A 25,897-nucleotide genomic window follows, 5' to 3' on the forward strand; every position below is an offset into this window, starting at 1 on the left:
CTCTCTCTCTCTCTCTCTCTCTCTCTCTCTCTCTCTCTCTCTCTCTCTCTCTCTCTCTCTCTCTATCTTTTTTTCTCAAGTTCCAAAATTGTCATATTAACCCTTAACGGGGGTATAGAGCTCAAACTGCTCTCCTGATAACACTGATGAAACTATGGCGCATTGATATGAACGGTGAACAGACCATTTAGCTAGGTGTCCATTATCACTGTACAATATCACTTTTTAATGGACACCTTGCAGCCAATCAGAATCGAGTATTCACCCAGACCATGGTATAAAAGCGGGTTAATGCACTTCGAGGTGTACATTATCACTTTTTAAGGGACTTCGCGGAGGCAACCATCCTCGGCTTCGCCTCGGACGGTTCACGCCTCTCGCGTCGTCCCTTAAAAAGTGATAATGTACACCTCGTCGTACATTAACCCTTACGTGTTATGGAATCTCCTTCTTCTCAGAACGTGAACAGATCTGGGTCACTCAACTTTCTCAGGAAATTTCCCCAAAACAAGTGATATTTTCTTAAGACAAGTGGAGTGATCTGGATTACTTCCAAGTAAAAAAACAAAGAAATCTAATGTATGAGTGAATATGCAGACAGTTCCTTTGTACTGTGCTTTTGACTGGAGTGAACAGCCGTCTCTCACATCATCCTGTCATGAATGAGGAAAGTGACTTGCTGTCAGTGTGGACTGTATGCTTGGGTGATGGCTGATGGCAGAGGAAAAAGCCAAGCACAGACACAGATAGATTCAAACTTCACCAGCAGAAACTACAAAGTGAAAAACAACAACTAATCAATAGCATAAAAGAGATGGGGAACATGCATCTAAATACAGGTTTGAAATAACTGCATAGCATTCTGATGTATTTTAGTTATCTAACCCTTAGTCTGAACCGCCTCCATTCCCCAGCAGGTTCAATTAGAGATGCTGTACTATGATGCTACGTGTTCAATGTTGTAATGGCATTTAGTTAAACAATCAACTATTTCACACACTGCACACAGACTTGTCCATACAAGCCACAATGATAGACTGATAGTTGCCATCGTTGCCCTGAGCTGGACTTTTTCAGGTGGTTAGGTTTGTCCCAATGGGAACTTTCAAATAGATCTCCAGTCTCTAGTTTCTGTCACTGTATGTACACACACACACACACACACACACACACACACACTCACTCACTCACTCACTCACTCACTCACTCACTCACTCACTCACACACACACACACACACACACACACACACACACACACACACACACACACAGTAAAAACAGGAATGATGACATGGAGCTAACCTTTTGTGTGCTGCAGCATCCTCTGAATCAACACCGGGTACTTTGTTATCCTCTGGGTCACCAGCAAGATGCATTCTGGGATGCCGAGCCTCCGCACGATGCTGCTGCTCATCTTTTTCTGGAAGATGAAAAAGCCAAAAGTCGTTGACATTTTTGCTGTACAACCATCTAGGGACAATGCTCCAGAGTGTTCATCATCATCATTATGGATCCGACACTGATGCAACGCTGGCAGCACTGAAGCCGCCCTCATCAGAGGGAAGAAGCTTCTCTTGGGTAGTATGACTTTTCTACAACATGTTCCAACACATGGACGGGGAAGTCTTCTCTCAAGTCGTGTCCATGCAAAACAAATATTAAAGAGAATAAAACAACAACGATCACTAACCAGCTCCCTTGTTAACACAAGAGTTGGCAGTGCAACCAATGGCATTAAAAATCTATGTCATATAAAATATTGATGCCTGGAAAATCAATATGATGTTTCTGAGTTTGTTTATGAGATTCTACATGATGTATGACGAATGATTACCAATTACTGCATATACACAATATAGCCATTGTCGGAGTCCCACTTTTTAACTGCATGCTTGAGGCTAAAGTACAGTTACTGCTTAACTGTACTTTAGCCTCAAGAACTGTTTTGGAGAAAAGAAAAGACAATTGTGTTTTGCTCTTTTAAGCCTTCGGAGGGGACAAGAATTCTCTAGTGACGACTTGGTGGAGTAACAAGAGTTTTGAGTTATAATCACTATGTATGGTTCTATTTCTAAATCCTGAAGAAAGAATAGCTGTATCTTCAGCACCAGCGGGTTTACGGTCCTTATGTTTAACCGCTGTATACAGGACTAATGCACATGGCTGGGTATCAGTACTCGATACCTTTAAGGTACGGTATCAACCCGAAATAACCCGGTACCAAGTACTGTAGTATTGAAACCTTAATCTGCAGTCAAACGATACAGTACCTGCATTCCATCCTTTTGTACACAGATCTAGAAAGCAGCCAATCAATATGCGGCCTTTCATTTAATGCAAGCTGTGATTGGCCCACTACAGTACCGCAGCAGCTACAACCTAGTGTCCTCTAGAGAGAGTGGCATCAGCGGAGGACCATTAGCCAATGAACAGCCAGGAATGGGTCTCGCGCTACTTTTGAATGCTAAAATAAAGCTGATAATGTACAATTTGATTCAAGGGGGGGAAAAAAACGTTCAAAGGACAACACAAACTGTCCATTTTGCTGCAACTCGACAGTGCTGCTTAATCCAGGACCTTACTTCCTCGAACTCTTGAGAGTAAAAAACTGGTCCATTGGAGTGAATGGAGATGTCGCAACTCTTCTTACATGGCTCTACTACAACCCTGCATACAGTCTGTGGTGGTGAAGTGGACCTTGGTGTGGTGACGGAGTTGGCAGTTCAGCGTGCCCAGATGCCACCATTTCATTTCATTTAATTTAATTTTTATTTGTTCCGACCAAACACAGTACAAGAAACAGTATACAATACATCTGTTACAGTATATCCTGGCTCAGACCCAAATTGCATCAGATGCCATCAGTTTCCGGGTACTCTGGGCCACACGTTTTGGACTTGCCCAAAATTGTTCACATTCTGGTCAGACATTTTTAATACATTCTCATATATATGTCAAAAACAGATTTACCCAGATCCAATTACTGCAATATTTGGGGTTGCCCCTAGCAACAGTGGGATATCCAGACATCAATCAGATCTAATGGCCTTTTCAACATTACTAGCTCGCCGGCTTATTCTTTTTAGCTGGAAATCGCCCACACCTCCATCACACTCACGCTGGATTCGTGAGGTAATGTCATTTCTTAAACTAGAAAAAGTCAGATGCACAGTCCAGGGTTCTCTGGAAAAGTTTGAAATGACTTGGCACCCCTTCTTAGATTATTATCATAAGGAATTTGACGCAAGAACTTTAGATTAGTAGCCCCCAACAGCTCTACCCTACCCTCTTCCCACCCCCCTCTTGTCCTTTCCTTGTCTCTATTATTTTTTGTTTTGTTTTGTTTGTTTTTTGTTTTTTATTTTTTTACACTTGGTTGTCATTGCATCACAATTATTCAGGAGATTGTATACATGTATGACATCATGCAACCTTGCACCTATTTTGTATTGTCTGTCTTCTACAGGGTTTGTTTTTTCTTGTTTGTATTGTTTAAAAACGAATAAAAACAATTTGAAATAAATACAATACATCTGTTAACACGTTACAGGCTTGGCCAGAAAGGAGCAGGATGAAGAAAACGTGTTATACCTGCCCCTTTCTCAAAAAATTAGTAAAAAAAAACAAACAAACAAACATATAGATGGTCTATCTATTTTGATAAGCAGTCATTTGAAATAGACGCTACATCATGGCCTTGGAGAAACAAAATGCTAATTAATAATTAGCAATCTTGTGACTATGACACAATCATGTCACATGAGAACAAACAAAATGTGAACATAAGGAAATCATCCAGATACTTCATACTGGCTAATTATTCTTTTCCTATCAATCTTTTTAAACTGGAGAATACCCCTACAACTCTTTAAATCATTCGGTAGAGAGTTCCAAAGTCAAAAAAGGTATCGAATGAAGTCCTCTATTGGTATCGGTATCACTTTAAGGGTAGTGGTATGGTCATATTTTAAACAATATCCAGCCCTGCTTTGAATGCAGTATAGATACAGAATCAATGCATGGAGGAGGACTTCTCCAAAAGGACAGCGCTATCTGACACTGAGCTGGGATGATGGTCTCACCTTGAGGAAAGCCTTGAAGCGTTTGTCTTTGGCCAGGAGCTCCTTGTAGAAGTTGACGGCTTCGTTGTGGCGGCTGCAGAAGCGGCCGTACACCCTCTTCATGCTCTCAGCATTGGACCCGGAGAACTGCACCGGGATTTGACAAGCGTGAGTAAACAAAGACGGCACCAGTACATCATCACAGCCAGCAAGCAAATAAAAACAAACGGCAATGACAACAGTTAGCCATCTGGAAGTCTGATCATGTGAATAGCCAATGATGCACTTCTTCACATTGTGTATATATATTGTCAGCTCTTTCCACCAGATCTGTAAACTGCAGATATCTGGAAATCTCTAAGTCTGTCAATAGCATCATGTGATATTGATCTAGCAGAAACTCTCTGAGATGTTCCATCATGTTAAAGGAACACTCCGCCCATTTTCAACCAGCTTTGTATCATTAGAACATCAGTAGTATATCAGAAAACTGTAAACGGTTTTGAAGTCTGTCATTTAATTTGACAGTTATTGAGTGTTAAAGTGTGGACCAGTGACATCACTGGTCCACACTAACTCAAATTAATAACCCATTAACTCAAATCAACTCTCAATAACTGTCAAACTATTCATCATTCATCTAGTTTGACAGTTATTGAGAGTTGATTTGAGTTAATGAGTTATTCATTTGAGTTAGTGTGGACCAGTGATGTCACTGGTCCACACTTTAACACTCAATAACTGTCAAATTAAATGACAGACTTCAAAACAGTTTACAGTTTTCTGATATACTACTGATGTTCTAATGATACAAAGCTGGTTGAAAATGGGCAGAGTGTTCCTTTAAATCTCTGTATTTTTAGCTTCTGTTAGCTAGTCTCCACCACGCGTCCTTGGAGCAGGAACACACCGACATGAAGGTTGGGTGCTTGTACTGTATTGGGGAGCAGGACGTTGGGTGCTGATGGTACTCTACCTGGGTTCAAATCAGCAACCTTTCAGCAGCCAGGCTGCCACCTGAAACTACGTGACACACTGCTGTTGCCTTAACGACCGGAGCACAGTCTTTCTCTCCGCAGAAACACACCAACCACCAGGGCATCTCCATCGTCTGACATTTTAGTCGATGCTTTTACCTTAAGTGCCTCACTTTTAGTACGAGCAGGTGAGGAGCTCCTGACCGAGCGATAAGTTACAGGAGCTTGTGTGCAGCAGCTCCATTAAGTTGTACTTTCTAAAGCTGTTAGGATTCAAAGAGCTGCCATTATTTTACCCCACAGCCGAGGAGCCCGCTCCCTGTGTTCCAGTGCTTCTTGTCAAACTGTGAAATGGTTTTGGGTGGTTCACAAGATGATCGATGGAATATATTTCTAATGCACACTTTTAGGATGAAAACATAAACTTGTGTTTTTCATCTTTTTGACAAATGCCTTTTTCTTGTGATATAGTGAATATGTGCAGCCTCCGTGCGTCCTACAGTAATCTATCAAGTAAAATAGCCTGAAAAGGGTCAACTTAATTTATCACTTTTGAGTGTATTTAAGGCCAGAACAGGTGGCCAGGAGGCAGAAGTAATTCATTGTTGGTATTATTATTATTTCTTGGCTTTGTCCCCAGCAGAACCTCCCTCGCTCTGACCTGGCTGACCAGGATGTCTCCTATCCTGTTGATGACGAAGGCTCCCTGATGCTGGCTCTCCCTCTTCCTCTCCAGGAGGCGCGTGAGGAGCTGCGCGTGGAGCTCCAGCAGCTCGTCCAGAGCAGGGAGCAGCTTGTCCACCGTCTGGCCCTCCAGCTGCACCTCCTTCTGCAGCCCTTTGCTGTACACCTCCGACATGATGCGCAGCGTCCGCATGTGGTGCATCTCCGTCTGCATCAGCTCTGCACAACACACCGTCCAGGAAATGACACTTAGTCAAACAATGACATCATCACGTATACAGAGCCAAAGTCACCGCCTACTTCCTGCTCCAGCTACGAACCAGCAAAGGGGCAATCTTTTTTTTTTTTTTTGCCCGTTTGAATGAAATTTTGAATCGTGCGACGAAGCGATTTTTTTCCTCAATTTAAAAGATAACGCCGCATGTCAAGAAAGTCGCAGTTTGTCGTAAAACTGAAATGTAACGTTTAATTTTGTATGAAACCGCTCACTCAACTACATCTCTCGTCTTGCATCATATACACACCAACACTGCCTGGCGGGAGAGATGTCACTCACCTGTGTGACTGGTTGCATTTATTATAACTTATAGTGCAACAGTTTTACGACAAACTGCGACTTTCTTGACTTGCAAAGTTATCGTTTAAATTGACAAACATCATGTGGACCTCATGGCACAATTCAAACAGGATAAAAAAAAAGTCTCGTCTCGCCGTTCACCACCATTCAGATGTTTTCAGACGCTGGTTCGTATAGGGCCTAGGGGTGTCAAAAATAATCGATTATAAGATGCATCGCGATGCAGACGTGCACGATTCTGCATCGATTCACAAATGTCAAAAATCGATTATAAAAAAATTATTATAATAATAATAATCGAATAAAATATAATGGAAGTACATGCAGTTGTTGATTTGGATCATAATACAATGCAATTCCAAATGCACTTTTATTTTAAAAGTACCCACACAGTGAGAAAAAAGAAAGTGAGAAAAAATAAATCATGTATTGGGAAAAAAAGTGATGCATCGATAATCGTAATCGAATCGAATCGTAGCCCTCTGAATCGTAATCGAATCGAATCGTGAGGCCAGTGACGATTCACAGCCCTAATAGGGCCCTACTGGAAGGGGAGGGGCTTTGGCTCTTTATCTGACATGTGGGGTAGGCTTTTATTAAACGTGTCATGTATACATTGTGAGCATGCTGTAGGCGGCCATAGTGGGAGTCAACCCCTAAATAGAAATAATGTCCTCTCTTTTTTCTGATGTTTCCCCATTTTCCTCCCAATTGTACTTGACCAATTGCCCCTGCCAATCTATCCTGGTCGTTGCTCCACCCACTCTGCTGATCTGGGGAGGCTTGTAGTAGACTAGCACATGCTTCCTCCGATACATGTGCAGTCGCCAGCCGCTTCCTTTCACCTGAGAGTGAGGAGTTTCACTGGCAGGATGTTGCGCGTTGGAGGATCATGCTATTCCCCCCCCAGGTTACACCCCCCCCCCCCCAACCCCCACCCTCCACGGACAGGCGCCCCGACCGACCAGAGGAGGCACTATTGCAGCCACCAGGACACGTACCCATATCCGGCTTCCCACCCGCAGACATGGCCAATTGTGCCTGTACGGACGCCCGACCAAGCCGGAGGAAACATGGGGCACGAACCTGCGACCCTTGTATAGAGAGGGAATCTACTGCTGCACGAATATTCATTTCATTCCAACCAAATTGTAGAATGTCACACTTTTTCAGAGAGGGAGAAGCTCTTCAGTGACGTCTGCTGGTGTGCTATTTAGGTTGGAATGAAGACGTGCATACTGTTCCATGAAACAGCAACAGAGGGAACATTGGGAACATAAAGTATATGATGATATTTGGTGGAGACTTTTATCCACAGAACTTTACAGTGCCAAGTAGGGATGTCACAATATATCGTCCCACAATATATCGCGATATCAAAACGTGACAATATGTATCGTTGAGATGAAATCTCATATCGTGAGAAAAAGAAGCTGAACATGGTGGCACTGATCTGCATCTGATTGCATGCTCGCTCTCCTTTTCATTGCTTTGTTTGAACAGACGAGGGACGCTACAGACACGGAGGATGAAAATGGTGAAATGACTCAAATTAGCGTGGAGGATGCCCCCTGAACTTACTAATCGATCGCAAAAAAATATTGTTAAAATATCGTATCGTATCGTTATCGTGAACCCAGTATCGTGTATCGTATCGTATCGTGAACTGAGTGTATCGTGACACCCCTAGTGCCAAGTGGACTAATGTTTTGACTCATACAGACGCACACAGAGAGGCTGAGCTCACAGCTACACAGCTACAGGATCACAATGGGGTCAGCTGAGGCCACATTCACAAAACTCCACTTTCTAAAGTGCATTTTTTTTGCATCTATTTAGGAGAAAAACATTCAAAGGAAAAATGCAACCCAGCCACAGAACATGCATTTTGAGTAAGAGGTGCGACTGTTTCCTACGGCCACTATCGCTCTTTCCACCTACGGCCACTATCGCTCTTTCCACCTACATGTAGAACCCACAGCGGAATGGAACAAATTAACGCCTGCCGCCTGGCAGTTGTGGAAATGTGCTTCTGAGTAATGTAGGAAATCACTAACGAAGTAGAGGAGACCAGGCCGTTTGAGGGAAAGTGGGTATGGTAAAAAAAATAAAATAAATTGTAACAATTCATCACAAAATGACTCCTGGAACACATTGAACATGACAGACTGATGATACATACCAGGGTAATAGCATCTGGAGTAGGGAATTTCCTTTAAAAGGACTTTAACCAAACCATATTTAAGTAAACCATAAGTGAAGCCACTCTTAATAATTGTTTGAAATTGCTTTCTAGATGGGAGTACTATGGGCTGCAGCTCGCTAGGGAGGAAAATCAATACACAGAATGGATTAGGTTTGTTTATACCGTGGTTGCTACGTGAGCCCCATTTCAGATGTAAGCCAGTAAGAAACCAAGAGAATCGTGCAAGAGATGAGAGCTCAAGAACATATTGGGAACTGCACTTAAGTAGCCTTAATATAAAGGAACACTGCTGATTTTCAACCAGCTTTGTAGCATTAGTATATCCAAAAACGCTAAAACGTTTTGCAGACATTCATTTAGTTTGACAGTTATTGAGAGTTGATGTTGAGTTAAGGTGTGGACCAGTGATGTTTGTGCATGAATGACATCACTGGTCCACACCTTAACTCAAACCGACTCTCAATAACTGTCAAACTAAATGACTGACTGCAAAACTGTTTACAGTTTTCTGATATACTCTTGATTTTGTAATGCTACAAAGCAAGTTGAAAGTCATCAGCAGTGTTCCTTCAATAACCTTCTTCAGTAAGTTCCTAAGATCTATCTTCAGAGATCCTTAGTAATCATTACAGAGTGTACAGTGGAGTGTGGTGGACAGATGTACCGTAGATAACGTCTTGTTTCTTCACCAGCTCTTTGTCCAGGTGCTGCAGGTACTGCTGCTCCATGCTGAAGCTCCAGGAGTCTGCCTCCATCTCCTTCACCTCCGCCTCAAACTCCCCCATCAGCTGGCCGTCCATCATCTCTGTCCCTGCACCCAAACACAGCTCACACTTTACACTCTGCACCTCAGTTTGCACACATTTTAACTAGGGCTGAGTTAAATATATATACCGTATATATATTGATATCGAATCAATATTCATTTGAAGAAACTTATATCGATTCATAAATCCCAATAACAATCTTTTAATGTAATGCCTGGGGTTGATGCTTTAATCCCGGTAGACTCACGTGGTATGGTTCGTAACATCTCATCAACTTCTGTAAACATTAATACTTTAATTAATTTAATTAATGCAGCAGGTTAGAGGGTTACCTGTACAATTTACAGCATGAGTTCTTTAAGAATCTCTTTCATATCCAAACAGAATTGGTATTGTAACCGAAAAATCGATATCGGATTGAATCGTATCGAGTTGGAAATCGAATCGAATCAGGACCTTGTGTATCGGAATCATATCAAATCGGGAAATCAGTGGAAATACCCAGCCCTAATTTTAACTATCTCATCAGATTTGTTTAGGTTGCTGTGGGTGCAGTTTTGCTCAACTATTTTTGACGACAGCTTGTAAATGATCTTAGCTTGTAAATTATGGTAGCTTGAACCAAAAATCATGAAATGAATATTTTGTGTCAAATAATGATTGTCGTTAGTAAATAGTGATGAGGGAGATAATACTTTTTTGGGTAACAAGCCCAACAGTGAAGGTAACTGCCAAAAAAGGAAAGACTTTAATAAATACGATTAATCAGTTGTCATAGCATTCTGGCAACGCAGTCGTCTCGCATAGCCAGACCCATCTCCACACTTTGTTTTTGTGCCAGCGCTGGAGAAACTCATGTCCTAACTTAAAGTGAACTTGGATTAGTAACTGTAATAATTAGTGTTTTGGAAATTGTAATCCCTTACTTACACTACTCATTACTGTGGATAGTAATAACATTACAGCAGCGGTTGGTGCATACAGTAACAGTGATCACGCATCCCTCCACAGTTCAGTTACAAGGCTCAATGCCAAGGCACGCTGAAGCTGTGCTGGTGGCTCCTGGTCAACAAACACTAACAAAACACTTCATGCTGGCGTTTCCGTCTCATTTGGTCAGTTAGCTTAGCTGTAAATGCTACATGAAAGCCGGTGCAAAATGACAAGCCTGAGTTTCAGCCTGTAATCTAGGTTGAATGAATGAACACACTAGATTTCACCTTGTTTGTCTGAGTTGGCGTGACGGTGGGCTGATATCATTAAAGCACCAGTCATCTCTCTATTTCCCAGTTCACAGCTGGCCAGCAGCTGTCCCAGGCCGTGTGTGTGTGTGTGTGTGTGTGTGTGTGTGTGTGCGTGTGTGTGTGTGTGTGTGTGCGCGTGTGTGTGTGTGCGTGTGTGCTGACCTTCATCAGTGAGAGACTCCATGGACTCGGTGACCTGGTTGGTTCTGTTGAGGGAGTCGGTGGACTGGGAGAGGTAGCGCAGGCCTTTGATGGGCATGTCATCGAACACCGGACTGGATGGAGAGAGAAACACAATAATAACAATAAGAGAGTAATAAGAATAGCTTTGTCCTGATATTATCTAGCATTGTCTAACATTTACAAACAAACTCAAAAGATCTATACATCTTATAGTGCATTAAAATGACAGTACACTCCTCACATGAGGTATAGTTTGCCGACAATGTCCTATAACTTATGTTTATACCTGTATGTTTATAAGATATAACTAGAAATCCAGGTGCGAGAGGATGTGCCATGGGCGCACTTTTTTTTGGGTGTGACCAAATTCCTGCCAACAAATTCCAGACTCCTCAATGCTCCTCCCTCTGGCCACCTCGCTGTCCTATTCGACCTCCGTGTTCCCGGAGCTCTCGGCCCTCGTGCCAGCACCCCCACCTCCCTCGCTGCTTCAACGAGTCGATTCCTTCTCCTTCTGTGGTGTTTTATGGCAGTTGGCATCCTTTATGTTGCATTACCACCTCCTTCTGGATTCATCAATCCACTCTTCAACCGATCTTCTCTTCCTCTGACCCGGGACCCCGCTCTCTTTGGCGTGTGGATGATTTTCTACTTCTATCCAGCCAATTTCCTCTTCTTCTTCTAATGGCTTTCCGGCAGACTGGACGCGTGTTCCTGGACCTCACGGCCCTCGCAGACCTGTCACTCTGTCTATGTGAGCAACCAGCGATGTCATCAGTGATGTCACTCGAACAATTGTGATGTCACCAGTGATGTCATCAGTGATGTCACTTGAGCAATTGTGATGTTACCAGTGATGTCACTCAAGTGACTGTGATGTCGTCAGTGATGTCACTTGCATGATAGCTATTCTTCATTAGCAGGAGCACCTGTTATATACACCAAGTAGGACTTAGAGAGAGGATCCACCGGAGGAGGCGGAGTCCGAGTTCGGTGTGCTGGCACGAGGGCCTTGAGGTCGGAGGTCGAATAGGAGAGCGAGGCGGCCGGAGGGAGGAGCTTGGAGGAGGGGGCGGACCCCCGAGTCTGGAATTTGTCTAATCTTCTGTGAGAAGCAGCGATGCGCCGCATGGCATCCAGTCTGCCGGAAAGCCATTAGAAGAAGAAGAAGAAGCAGGACCACCTGGTTTGTTTGTGTAACACTTTTTGCAGCACCTACTGTACTGTAGTGCTTAGGAGAATGACAGTACGCACTGTTTATGGCACGGACATACTATCAACGACGGTTGTCAGGTGTCAGTCGCTGTTCTTTTCTGATTCCACAACTGTCTGTCTTTGTAATCAGGAGTCTTTGTGTCATTGTGGTTTTCACACTATATGACTGAGCTGCGACAGGGGATCATCACACCTGACAAGATATTTCACCAGGAGAATCTCTCGAGCAGAGCAGAGCAGAGCAGAGCAGTCCACAAACACAGTCTCACACCGGCTTTATTCCTTCTAAACACACCCTCACACAGCATGGGCCATTCCATAGACTTCCAAAGTCACAGTTATTAAGTTTACGATACCACCCAAGATTTGCATAGCTACTTACATGCTTTTTATTTATGTATTTATTTTTTGGTTGTGGAACGGCAGTTTGCATTAAACCGGGTTTCTCCGTCAGACCACTTGCCTGCCTGCAGCCTGCAGCAGACACCACACCACCCCACCCCAATGCCTCAAACCATGCATACCACCACCCACCCTCCCCGAAGCCTCAAAAGTGCTAGAGCACTTGTATGAATTATACTCGAGCATCTTATGAATATTTATGACTCGTAGTTTATCAGATGCTGTCTGACAAAAGTTATAATGTATTATCATACGTACCCCCGTTATATTCAGCCTCAGTTATTTCCAAAGTCAGACAAAGAGCATTAATAAGCTCTTCAAAATGCATTAGTTCTTACAAATACAACCAGGCTAAATGCATTTGGTGCGATTTCCATTTCTTGTTTTAAGCTCTCATCGACAATCTTATTTTACTTAAAGAAGACAAACTTTACACACACGCACACAACTTTAAACTACACACACACAACTTGAAACTACACACACACACACACACACACACACACACACACACAAATTTGAATCATTTATTTATGTCCACATAAATACAAGTATGCAAAGGACATAAACACTAATGGTGCAATCAAATGCAACCGAGGGGTAACACTGCTGATGAAGGAAAAAAAATCAGAGAGAGACTCAGGAACCAGACGCACGCACGCACGCACACGCACGCACACACACACACTACACACACGCACGCACGCAAACGCATGCACACACACACGCACACGCAGATGCGCACACACACACACACACACACAGCAGCTCACCCGGCGATGTTGCTGATGGACAGGCTCTTGGACAGATTGTTGTTGAAGGACATGATGCTGGTGTGTCTCCGTGACGACGGGATCACCAGGGAGGAGTGGTCGTCGGGGGACAAGATGGCCGACCAGGGGCGCTCCCTCGTCCCGGAGGCTGCATGGACCAGGAGACAGACAGACAGGGAGACAGACAGACAGACAGACAGACAGGGAGACAGACAGACAGACAGGGAGACAGTTAGCAGCAGCCTGCACTCTGACAAGGAGAAAGCCCATTCATTTTGCCCTTCACAGCCGCTCATTCTTTGCAGACCTTGGCTTGTACAGTACAGTGCTCTAATCTTTCACGTGAATTTTACGTTTTTCTCGTAATGTCAAATTATTCTGATTGTAATACAGTGCATATAGATATTTTTGATATATATATCTATATATAGATATATATAGATATTTTTTTTAACTTTTGCACAATTGATCAATCTTACATGTCCTTTTTGTCTCAGTGCATTCTGCGACCAACACTACGACAGATATATTTCACAAGCTGTATAGAAATGTTTTTCAAGTGAGGAACCCAAAGGTTTATTGGCTGCCTTTGGATCGCAGAACAAGCCCTGAGGAACTCCTTGTTTTTGGTGTAGGAGCGGAAACTTGCCTTTCACCTCATGTTGGGGCAGTTAAGAGTTAACCGCCCAAATCAAGACAACATGAACATAAAAGTGCCTCAATAGGGTGTTGGGGTCACATGTTCACTGTACCTTGGCACTGATTGGTCAAGTGACTGTACTCTATTGGAGGGCCACATCCTAAGCATGATGGCATGCCACTTATGCTAATTGATGATCAAACCTATAAGGAAGCCTCACTTTAAATATACTTAACTTGACATCTATTGTATTTCCTTTATTTTGCCAATTAACTGTACATTTCTACACAAAGGAGGATGAAGTGAGTCACGTGATGCCCCAGTAAAACACATGAGTGTAATAAAGTAGAGGAACCTCGGCTGGGACGGAAACTGGTGCTCATGAAGATGATGATGATGAAGATGATGTAAGAAATGTAGTTTTACTTTCACTCACATTTATTCCTCATTGTGACGACGGGAACAGAGCTGGAGTCTGGTGCTGAAAACTGCGTTTTGGAGAACTAGACACAGGAAGACAGAATAAAAGCAGGAATACAGCTGCAATGAGTCATCGATCAGTTGTGAAGTCAAGTCAGCTGTATTTATATATTTGTATATTTGTATAGTGCCAAATCGTAAAGTTATCTCAAGACGCTTTACAAATAGAGCAGGGAGAAGACCAAGCTCTTTATTTCAGACCCGACAATTGAAACAATTCTCACATGAGCGAGCACATGGCGATTATCCATTTACTATTCAATTAAATCACCAACTAAATTATTTTGATAGTAATTATGAGTAGTACTTTATTTAAGAAGAAAAAAAACAAGTCAAAATTCTGATTCCAGCTTCTTAAATTGTGAATACTTCCTGGTTTATTTATTCCACTATGACAGTAAACTGGACAACTTTGTGCAAAACAAGACAAGGCTGTCATCTTGTGCTTTGTGAAACAATTTTCTGACATCTTATCGACCAAACAACTAATCGATTAATTGAGGAAATAATTGACAATTAAGAAAATGGTTAGTTAGTTGCAGCCCTAATCATGGATGAACAGTCCAATTGAAGATGAGCAACATGATGTCATGATGTGAATGGAATGACACTTTGATGACGATGCTCTCACCTTCATCTTGACCTTGGCACACACAGGCAGACTGTCCCTGCAGCTCTTATGGACAAAAGCATTACAGTCTGCAAGAAGAAACAACAAGCAACAAGAACACTCAGTGAAAACTGTGGTGTGTGTGTGTGTGTGTGTGGGGAGGGGGGGGCGGGTGTGTGTGTGTGTGTGTGTGTGTGTGTGTGGTGTGGTGTGTGTGTGTGTGGTGTGTGTGTGTGTGTGTGTGGTGTGTGTGTGTGTGTGTGTGTGTGTGTGTGGGGAGGGGGGGGCGGGTGTGTGTGTGTGGGGAGGGGGGGGCGGGTGTGTGTGTGTGTGTGGGGGGGGGGGGGGGGGGGACTGGCTTCCAGAGGCGGCCAGGAAACTCCACCAGCCCACTAATGAAAGCCAGACTGGAACAGAACATGTGATGCAACCGAGGGGTAACACACACTGCTGATGGGAAAAAATGAGAGAGAGAGACTCAGGAACGAGACACACACACACACACACACACACACACACACACACACACACACACACACACACACACACACACACACACACACACACACACACACACAGGCGCATACAAACTCAAACATTAAGTTGCATGGGAAATGTTCTATTTCCTCTTTTGCATTTCATTTCCAAAACAAAAATAAAATACGAAAGGTCAACTCAAGTAGTCTGATCTCATGTAGTCAACCAAGGACTCAAGTTGTCTTCTATCCTACTAACAGTTAGGACCAGACGTAGTTTTTTGTGTGTCATCTGTCACTTTGTAAGAGTGGTGTTACATGTTGAGTGGATTTCTGACTGTGAAAATATCCTCTTTATACGCCACTGCACCTGTGCACCAGGTACCAAACTAAGGCAGTGCACCAGGAAGCACCAGTGAGAGAAACAGCCCGACAGCAATGCTCCATAAATCTTATGACATGTTCATGTTTCAGAGTTCAAAGACAACAGTGCTATAGTGGTATTAGGTTGAGTCAATGTCTCGTCATAGATGCTGGGGTAGCTGGCTGGGGGCGTGGTCAGGGTGGGGTAAATCCTCCCGTTCTCCCCCTTCAGCATAGTTAGCGTTTAGCTGCGAGCCCAGCCCAGGCAGACAGGATCGGGGATTTGACCCCCGCAGTAAACGCACATCTGAACAGACGTCTATGTACCTGCTCTAGAATCCCCAATCCTGTAGTGTAGAGCCGCCGCACCGTCCTTTGGTGACTCAGCCCATTGAGATATATGGTTGCCGTAGTAACATTTTGTGGGCGTTCCCACACGGACCGACTGTCTCCATCTATGTGTCAGGTGCAGCATGCATGTTTCCCAAAGAACAGACATGTAAGACATGATGCAGAAAACTGAAAATCTATCAGACATTCCAACATGTTGTTGACATTGTGCTCTTCTGCAAGGCACTGTCCGGGTTAGGGGTTCAAGTCCAACTGGGGCCAGCCATGTTAAAAGTGTATCAACGCATGTTACTGTACGGAGCTGTGTGTGTACTGTATGCTATGTGATAGATGGCTTGAGAATGAGCACCACAGCAAAACCATCTTAACATTCCTGCACTACAATGGTTTTCCGCTCTGAATTGGTTTTATGGGGATTGTTACCGCTGGATGTCAGAACGTCTCAGTAACTCCAGCTCATCTCAGACAAAGCATCACTGTGTTGGTCTGCTGAGTGGACATCAGCCAAACATCTGCAGGCTGAAAAAAGACCCTCACAGCTTCTGTGGCTCCTACAATCCAAAGCAGACTGACTGTGCCAGTCTGAGGGCGTGGCACATTGTGAGCGTAGAGAGGAGGCAGAGAGGAGCGCTGGGATCCAGCACAGAGCTGCTCTCTCCTTTTGTCTACGTTCTTTTGGGGCTCCGCCAAGGTTCCTGCAATAAACGACATCCTCTTTGGGCAAAACAACACACAACTGTTTTGCTGTTGTTTGTAGTGGTGAGTGACGCCTGACTGGGTTACATGACTAAGCAGCCATGTTCATTCACTTCATACAGAACATGAAGCCGCTTCAACAACAACGTGTGTGTGTGTGGTTTACATTCACATTCACACCGCAGGCAGTTACAGCTAACTGCCAAAGTAAAGATACTTCAGTAAATGAGGGATGTCAAGTATTGGAAGCAGGTGCTTCTACACAGGTCTGGGACCAGTTGCACAAAGCACCTTAGGTTAAGATTTCCCTTAGGGTCAGAGTTAAGGTGTCCATAAAATAGAATCGGCTGCACAAAACACCCTTAAATCTTCTCCATAAGGTTAAAACATTTTGAGGAAAACATTAAGCACAAGATTTAAGGGTGTTTTGTGCAGCCGATTCTATTTTATGGACACCTTAACTCTGACCCTAAGGGAAAACTTAACTTAAGGTGCTTGTGCAACTGGGCCCTGGTCCCTAAGATAATCAATTAATATCCCATCATGCTTAGAGTGTGGCGTCCCTCCAGTAGGGTTCAGACACAGAGTCAATGTCAAAGCATCCCTGAAGCTGGACCAAACCCCTGCTAAACACTTGATTTCTGTTCTCTGTGTGACTGTGACCTATCACAGCTTAGCGTGCTTTTAAATGACAGCAATCTTACAGCAGATAGAGACCCTGATCAGTGCTTTAGTTTCCACAAGCATCAGAAAGAAAGAAAGAAAGAAACCTCTGATATTACTTTAAGAAAACATCACCGTCACTTAAAATACAAAGTTAAAACTCACACGTGGCTGCAATGACCCGCTCCACACGGTCACACCCCCCCACAGGAAACCGCAGCAGCAACAACAAACCAATCAACAGCAGAGAAAAAGACATAGCCCCACCCACACATCTCTGCAAAGATAACCCCCCCCCCCCCCATGGTCGACGAGAGAGAGAGAGAGAGAGAAAGACGAAAAGAAAGAGAGAGAGAAAGAGGAGGCGTGGTCTTACGCGTGCAGTGGAAAGTCTCCTTGGTGTTGAAGGCCTTGGTACACTGGGAGCAGCGGGCAGCCTGGGCCGGGGACGAGCCCAGCGACGTGAAGACATGTCCGTTCAGCGTCCTCTTGTCCTTCTCCTTGCTCTCTCTGTCTTTCTCCTTTTTGTCCCGGTCCTTTTCCTGCACAGGAAGTGACACGTGGTGAGAACACACAACACAAAAACACAACCATGTCTTCACGATGTGAACAGCCAAGTGCACGTTGACAACACCACAGGCCTCAAAACACCAAGCATAACACACACTGTAGTGATAACACACACTGTAGCATAACACACACTGTAGTGATAACACACACTGTAGCATAACACACACTGTAGTGATAACACACACTGTAGCATAACACACACTGTAGTGATAACACACACTGTAGCATAACACACACTGTAGCATAACACACACTGTAGCATAACACACACTGTAGCATAACACACACTGTAGTGATAACACACACTGTAGTGATAACACACACTGTAGTGATAACACACACTGTAGTGATAACACACACTGTAGCATAACACACACTGTAGTGATAACACACACTGTAGTGATAACACACACTGTAGTGATAACACACACTGTAGTGATAACACACACTGTAGCATAACACACACTGTAGTGATAACACACACTGTAGTGATCTGTGGAGGAGACTAACTTAACAGACACTGACAACACATCTCAGCGTTTTGGCCGGCTGCCCTCTGAATCCAGCAGAGAAACACAAAAAGTCTGATGCTGCACACAGCAGGAGGTTTAGCTTATTAAACCATGCCTCATTTATGTTGGCAACAAATTCATCTTTTTTAACATGGTATATTCTCATTTCAGATGGTCTCTTTAGCAGTTTGTCTGAGCCAAAACACAGTGGGACCCCCCCCCCCCCCCCACCACTAAATAACGGACAACGCTATTCCTTTTGTACATTTGAGTCATTTAGCCGAAGCTCCTATTCAGAGAAAGGGGAAGAAAGGGCTTCAGTGTCTTACGCAAGGACACTGTGACATCACTGTGACATCACACACTGACGACTGATGGCCACACATTGGCTGGGAATCCAACCTTTGACCTTTCCTTTAGCAGGGCGGGGCGGCCTCTCTAAAAAGCCACCGGGTGAGGAAGTGCTGTTTAAAGCTGTTTGTTTGGTGGTGTCTCCGCGGCGCTGCTGAATCACGACCCAGTAAAGTGATGCAGAGGAGAACAGAACAGAACAGAACACAGCTCTTTTATTCTGTTGGATTGACATCACAGAGACTCCACCCAAACCCAGAGGAAATGGCAGAATGGAGTTTCCAGCTTTGGGGCCTCTCGGCTTTGAGAGGAACCGCAAAAGCTCAGACGTTACTGTATTAAGTGCTCATTATTTTAATTCAACAGCTTTGAGATACCACAAGGCCGAGTCAAAGAGCCGTTTACATTTACAGCCATTACAACACTTGGCATCCATTCATTCGCACTTCCTGCAACAGTAGCTGTGTAACCAAGCAACCAAGCCAGCGGGAAAAATACAACCAGAGATTACTTTAATCTCTGGTTATATGCCGGAATCCTGAGGTTAAATTCAAGACCTTTTTAAGACCCTTTCAATATATTTTAAGAGCTCATACACCACGTTCCTCACATTCAGCGACAGGTGTGTAAATCACAAGTTTCATCACGATACGATATTATATCGATTCTTTAGACGACAATACGATATTTGCTGACATCACAAAGTCTGCCACGATACGACTTTGATTGAATTCAGGGGTGTGCGATCGATATGAGATATATGCCAATTCTTTTTTACACAATCGGCTACAAAATGTAATCGCTCCTCAAATGGTGATTAAGACTTTTTAAGACTTTTTAAGGGCCTTCATTTTCCCTAAATTGATTCATCAACTTTTAATACTTTTCAAGAGCCTTAATTAAAACAAACAGGCACGCATTGAGACATATACTGTAACAGACAATGAGCTCACCACAGTGCACTAAAGCCATGGGGACTTTTCTCTTTCGACATATCATCATTCACTCAAATTTGAGTAAGAATCCAAAGAAAACACTTCATCAGCCTACCTGCCGCCAACTTCTCCGCTTCAGCGAGAAGCCATGGCCCTCTAAGAACCTCCTGTGTAACATCCCGGGCCCTCTAAGAACCTCCTGTGTAACATCCCGGGCCCTCTAAGAACCTCGTGTAGAACATCCCAGGCCCTCTAAAAACCTCCTGTAGAACATCCCAGGCCCTCTAAGAACCTCGTGTAGAACATCCGACGCTCTGTCCGAGCGGATGAGTGGACTAAGCTATACCGGCACACCCGAGCTCCACCGGGGGAAGCTGCAATGAGGAAGTGACTGGCTCTCTGCAACAAGTGCTCTTTCTGCAATGACCCTGAAGTTGGGTACAGACGCTGTGATGAAACGACCAACCTGCTACATCCTCCTTTCAAGTTCAAGTTCAACTTTCAACTTTATTGTCGTCATATACCGGCAACATCGAAAACAGCTGTCACCTGCAATGAGATTCTTGTACTCGGAGCCCACTCAACTTCACTGTAGTAAAACAACATCAAAATAAATATCAAGTATTAAAATCGGGTAAAAACATACTGAGCAATAAGTCAAAACAGAACAAACCCCCCAAAGACATTTGAGGATGTCATCTTGGGGTTTGGGAAACACTGACAAAGTTTTTCACCATTTTATCGGCCAAACAACTAATTGATGAATCAAGAAAATACTCGAGAGATTAATCCACAATGAAAATAGTGGTTAGTTGCAGCCCGACTCGATCTATATATCTATAGATATATCTATAGATATATAGATATATCTATACATAAATATATATCGATCTATATACATTCAGGGTTGTCTGACAGGGAGGAACCAAAGGAATAAAACATCAAAGAGAGGATGAGCTAAGAGAGGCCTGATAAATGAAACATGTCTGGTGATTTTCAAGACTTCCTGATATTCTCCTAAATGAGAGATGGACTTCATTAAATATATTTACTATCTGCTATGCATGCAATCTGTAATGCTGAGGAAGCCCATTGCAGCCACAACAGGTTGGTTCTTCTGTTGGGAGATAGAGGAACCAGACACAGGCCATGCTGAGCTAACAGGTTGGTTCTTCTGTTGGGAGATAGAGGAACCAGACACAGGCCATGCTGAGCTAACAGGTTGGTTCTTCTGTTGGGAGATAGAGGAACCAGACACAGGCCATGCTGAGCTAACAGGTTGGTTCTTCTGTTGGGAGATAGAGGAACCAGACACAGGCCATGCTGAGCTAACAGGTTGGTTCTTCTGTTGGGAGATAGAGGAACCAGACACAGGTCATGCTGAGCTAACAGGTTGGTTCTTCTGTTGGGAGATAGAGGAACCAGACACAGGCCATGCTGAGCTAACAGGTTGGTTCTTCTGTTGGGAGATAGAGGAACCAGACACAGGCCATGCTGAGCTAACAGGTTGGTTCTTCTGTTGGGAGATAGAGGAACCAGACACAGGCCATGCTGAGCTAACAGGTTGGTTCTTCTGTTGGGAGATAGAGGAACCAGACACAGGCCATGCTGAGCTAAGCTTCAGACTCCTTCTGTCACTTTAAAGCAAAGCGCTGACTGAAGTCAGACAGAGAGGAGATAAACAAAACAGTAAACTCCGTCTTACTTCTTTACTTCCTGTCTGCCTCTCCGTGCCTTGTTTGTTTCTGCTAGGGCTGCACAATCATCTAAATTGCAATATTTTACTACGATAATATCCAAATTGAAATATTGAGTACCGCAATTTCCAAATGGCAAAATACTGTGGTACTACTGCAGTTTCTAAATCACAAGAAGCTTGGACATGTGGATATAAGATGGAAAATATTGTGCAGCAAATAATTTCTCATCAAAACTAATAATCATGAAAAGAGTTCATAAAATAATCAGGATTGTGATCATATCTTTGTCTGCAGCTGCAACAGTTAAAAAAAAAAAAAAGCAATATCATAACAATAACAAAACAATAACCAGCTTTGTTGAATATATGTTTTCTTAGGAGAGTCATAACCAACTACTGTGAGTTATCTTTTCTAATTTTGCTCACTTACACTTACTATGCAAAAAAGGCCTACTCTATTCCCGAAAGATAAGACATTATCATTTACAGATAAGGTAAATGAGAGCACAGTGGTGGACCAGAGGTTGGAGATGTAGGGTTGTGACCAGAATGTTGCTGGTTCAACACCTGGATCTCATGGGAACATAATGGATGGAAAGTCATGAGAAATACTCTCTCTTCCTTCAATAAATAGCTAATTGATCAAGGCACTTAACTCTAAGTGCTCCAGTGCAGTTGCTCAATGGCACCAGTGGAAGGCTGTGGTTGTAGTGGGAAGCTCCAGTGTCAATGTGTGTTAGTTAGTGTATGAATGTGAGGTGGGATGAGGGTCAAGAGCAGCCTGGAGCTCGGTGAGCCTTCCTTTCCTGGAGGGACTCATGTGCTTGGCTCTTTGCGTCCTCAGGATACACTCAGGCAGGCTGAAAACTAGGTAGACTTGAAAAGCTCCCGCTGTGGTAGCAGTGTTGCTGTAACTAAGAATCACTGAACAAAACAGTTCATTTGTGGGTTGACTTCTTCACCACAGAGAGAAAATCACCAAGCTGCTTAAAGGAGAATTCTGTTTTTTTTACGACCTTATTTCCAGCTTTAAATATGATTTTTATTAAGTCACCTTGATCAGTTTGGTTTGATCGACATGCGCTGAAATGATAATATGTTTTGAACTGTAAATGAGGAATACGGGGCATGTGAAATGTGTCTATTTACATCCTGTAAATAGCTTATTTTCTGACACACCGCGGCTCATATCGTTATTATATCATAGAGACAATGAGGAAAATGAACGATGTATTTACCTTGCTGCAGCTGCTCTGTTTGCTGTCCGTCACATTGGTAGATAGCAGCTCCTGTTCCCCCCCGCTCCTCAGTTTGTTTGTAATCCATATAACGTTATTCCGGCTCAAATAAATATGCGCGGCCATCGAATACAAATGCATCGTCCATCATCTCGAAATCAGATATTATCAGTGGTGTTATCACCATGCTATGCTACAGATCGACTGCTCTGAGCGCTCAAGTCCCCGGATGTGTCTCGAAGCAGAGCGAGTTGAAAGCACATCATCACATAATAAATATGACTTAAAAATCATATTTAAAGCTGGAAATTGAGTGAGGGGTGAGCTTTTTCCACGCTTTGTCTTGGGGGAGGCCCACAGTCTCGGACTTTGAAAACCCCTGTTCTATAGCAATGCTTATCAACCCAATCTGAATCCCTTTGAAATCTTTGTATGTAGCTCACACAACTCCATGTTTCCTCACCCTGGTTTTCTTAGACATCTTGTTCTTGAGGTAGCTGAAGGTCCGGCTGACCTTCGTCACATTCTTCCCCTCAGCGTCGCTCCGCAGAGGACCAGGCTCCTCCTCTGATATGCTGAAAGACACACACACACTTTTAACTATCTCAGATAGGGTGGTTTCACAATCCATACAGTCGTACAAGCAGAAAAAGGAAGGTCTTTGGTGAGTAGTGGTTCTACAGTAATAATAACTCAAAGAAACCCCTGACTTGTTCAACAACAACAACAACAACAACAACAAAACTTCAGGATAAAGATTATTTTCTGGTAGTATATGGAACCCTGTTTGTTTAGAGTGTGCAGATCTCAGATGCGCTCATCATCTGAGATGAAGGCATCTGAGCAGTGAACAGCAGCAGATCCAGAGGCACTGACCTGTATGCCAGGGATCCAGAGGCGCTGGAAAATGACCTCATACCTGGAATGAAACAGGAGAGGAGATGAGCACTAGGACAGACCTTCAGACAAACAGATCATAATGTCCATGATGATGTTTTAATCCTCTATTCATCAGCCCAGGGGGAAATCTTCTTTCCTCCTCTGGTTGGGGAGCGGGGTCAGCCAGGTATCATGGTAATAAAGGGCACACTTGCTGTTGAACCTGAGAAGCTCTGGTTGGGGGATGAGCTCACTAACCGCATCCTGCCACCATTAAATGCAAGTTAATGACCTCACTGGCCTAATGGTTAGATAATCAAGCTTGTGAACAGGGTAGTTCAAACCGGCTAGTTCAAACCTCAGCTGGGACTGCAGATTACATTTTGCTTCCTAGCTCATTCTGGGACAGTTTGTGACTGTCCATCGTCCCTGTCAAATAAACAAAATAAACAAATAAAATAAACAAATAAAACTCTGGACATGGCAAAAGAGTGAGACATGCCCTCCTCTCCCTCCACAACTACCTTTAATGCCAATAAAGCTCTAGCTCCTATGCACTTTCATCCTTATGCACTTTTATCTCTTCTCTCTTCTATCTTGCTATCCTCCTATTCTTCTTATCCGCACCTCTATTGTCTGTAAATATGTTTTAATTTAAATTGCTGTTTATACATTTGTTCGCTTAAAACTTTTATTTATTTTTCTTATTGCTGTACTGTGTTATAACCTGGTTGTATGTCGCTTTGGATAAAGGCGTCTGCTAAATATCAATAAAGTAAAAGTAAAGTAAAGTAATAAGTAAGGCATTTAACCTTTAGGTGTTCTAGGGGAGCACCTGAACAGGTGTAAGGCATTTAACCTTTAGGTGTTCTAGATCAGTGGTCCCCAACCACCGGGCCACGGACCGGTACCGGGCCGCAACGCATTTGGTACCGGGCCGCGAGCTGGTCCAAAAAAAACAAAAACATATTATAGGCTGTGTGTGGTAGTTGAAACATAGTTTCAAGTTGATGTTTATTTATGTTTGTAGTTGAAACAAAAACATAAATACTGTATAGGCTACATACAGTACAACACAAAAGGCTGTTATTTACCCTTTGTCACCACCTGGCGAGTAAATATATATGTAACTAAAACCGGTCCGCGACTTTTCTTTCCATGTATCTACCGGTCCTTGGCAGAAAAAAGGTTGGGAACCCCTGTTCTAGGGGAGCACCTGAACAGGTGTAAGGCATTTAACCTTTAGGTGTTCCAGGGGAGTTGCTTACAACAGCAGAAGTGAGTGAGTTTTCATGGGAAGCATCATGCACGGTGAAGGTAAGCAGCGTTGTGGCGAGAACAGCAGAGAGATTCCCTGGAGAAAACTTAAGGGGAAGAAAGACTCTTATTGATGAAGTGTTTGTTCCAGATGGCATTTTGGAGCTCTCTCCCTGATTCCAGCCTAGCTGTGGCTTCAGTCTGAACACAGAATATGAATTAAAAAACGAATATATGGAAATCAAAACATACATTAGAGACGTTTCCAAATAATCAGCACAGAGTCTGTACTTATTTGGTATCAGTTAAGTGTGGTCATGCCTACATTCCAGTGAACAACCTCACCTCTTTCTAAAGGCCCATTTCAACCAAATATTCTGATTTACACACAAATATGCAAAGCATGGCTGGCCTGCTCTGTATCAGAAAGACAAACAAGACAAAGAGGGCGGAGCTTTGGCCTGCCTGTGTTGATAGCAACGCAGTCAGGGAGACCCGAAAAGGATTGAGAACAGGGAGGAACGGCTCAGGGTCTTTGACTACAGGTGACAGGAGGAGCTGTGTGATCTAATGACATTTGATTCAGTAGGGATCAGCACAAAGCCTACTACCGAGGTAAAAGATGGAGGTAAAGCTCAACTCCTCGACAAGCCCGTTCTAATCATGCATTCACACTGCAAGCAACTTGAAAAAACACTCAGCATATACGTGGTTTGTTTGTGAAAAAGTTGGCTGCAGCTGAACTTTTGGCCCTTATGATGCGCTTAATGCTTAGTTGAACCAAACCCACTTCACAATGTCAACTGCATCCTTTTCAGGTGGACAAGCAACACGGGAGGCGGCTTTAGCTCAGGAGGTAGAGCGGGTCGGCCAATGACGCAAGGGTTGGCGGTTCGATCCCCGCTCCCTCCCAGCTGTTAATCGTTGTGTCCCTGGGCAAGACACTTAACCCTCCTTGCCTCGTATGATTGGTATGAATGTAGACATGAATGGTATGATTGGTATGATTGGTATGAATGTAGACATGAATGATGGTGGTTCGGAGGGGCCGTTGAGCGCCAATGTGTGGCTGCCACGCTTCTGAACC

General features: G+C 43.6%; 1 protein-coding gene across 1 annotated transcript in view; it reads right to left on the reverse strand.

The window, feature by feature from the left end:
- Positions 1 to 25,897, reverse strand: part of LOC310771083 (A-kinase anchor protein 13-like) — a gene marked incomplete at its 5' end in the record, with an annotated part of 66,092 nt that overhangs the window by 31,422 nt on the left and 8,773 nt on the right. Inside the window, 11 exons of the mRNA XM_083663757.1 lie at positions 1,304 to 1,421; positions 4,084 to 4,209; positions 5,701 to 5,942; positions 9,171 to 9,317; positions 10,680 to 10,792; positions 13,091 to 13,238; positions 14,167 to 14,233; positions 14,842 to 14,909; positions 17,746 to 17,911; positions 23,138 to 23,249; positions 23,551 to 23,593. Coding sequence (XP_083519883.1) covers positions 1,304 to 1,421; positions 4,084 to 4,209; positions 5,701 to 5,942; positions 9,171 to 9,317; positions 10,680 to 10,792; positions 13,091 to 13,238; positions 14,167 to 14,233; positions 14,842 to 14,909; positions 17,746 to 17,911; positions 23,138 to 23,249; positions 23,551 to 23,593 — 1,350 coding nt within the window. The remainder of the gene's footprint in view (positions 1 to 1,303; positions 1,422 to 4,083; positions 4,210 to 5,700; positions 5,943 to 9,170; positions 9,318 to 10,679; positions 10,793 to 13,090; positions 13,239 to 14,166; positions 14,234 to 14,841; positions 14,910 to 17,745; positions 17,912 to 23,137; positions 23,250 to 23,550; positions 23,594 to 25,897) is intronic.

Source organism: Poromitra crassiceps (assembly GCF_964638095.1).
Source record: "Poromitra crassiceps genome assembly, contig: HAP1_SCAFFOLD_346, whole genome shotgun sequence".
Lineage (NCBI taxonomy): Eukaryota > Metazoa > Chordata > Actinopteri > Beryciformes > Melamphaidae > Poromitra > Poromitra crassiceps.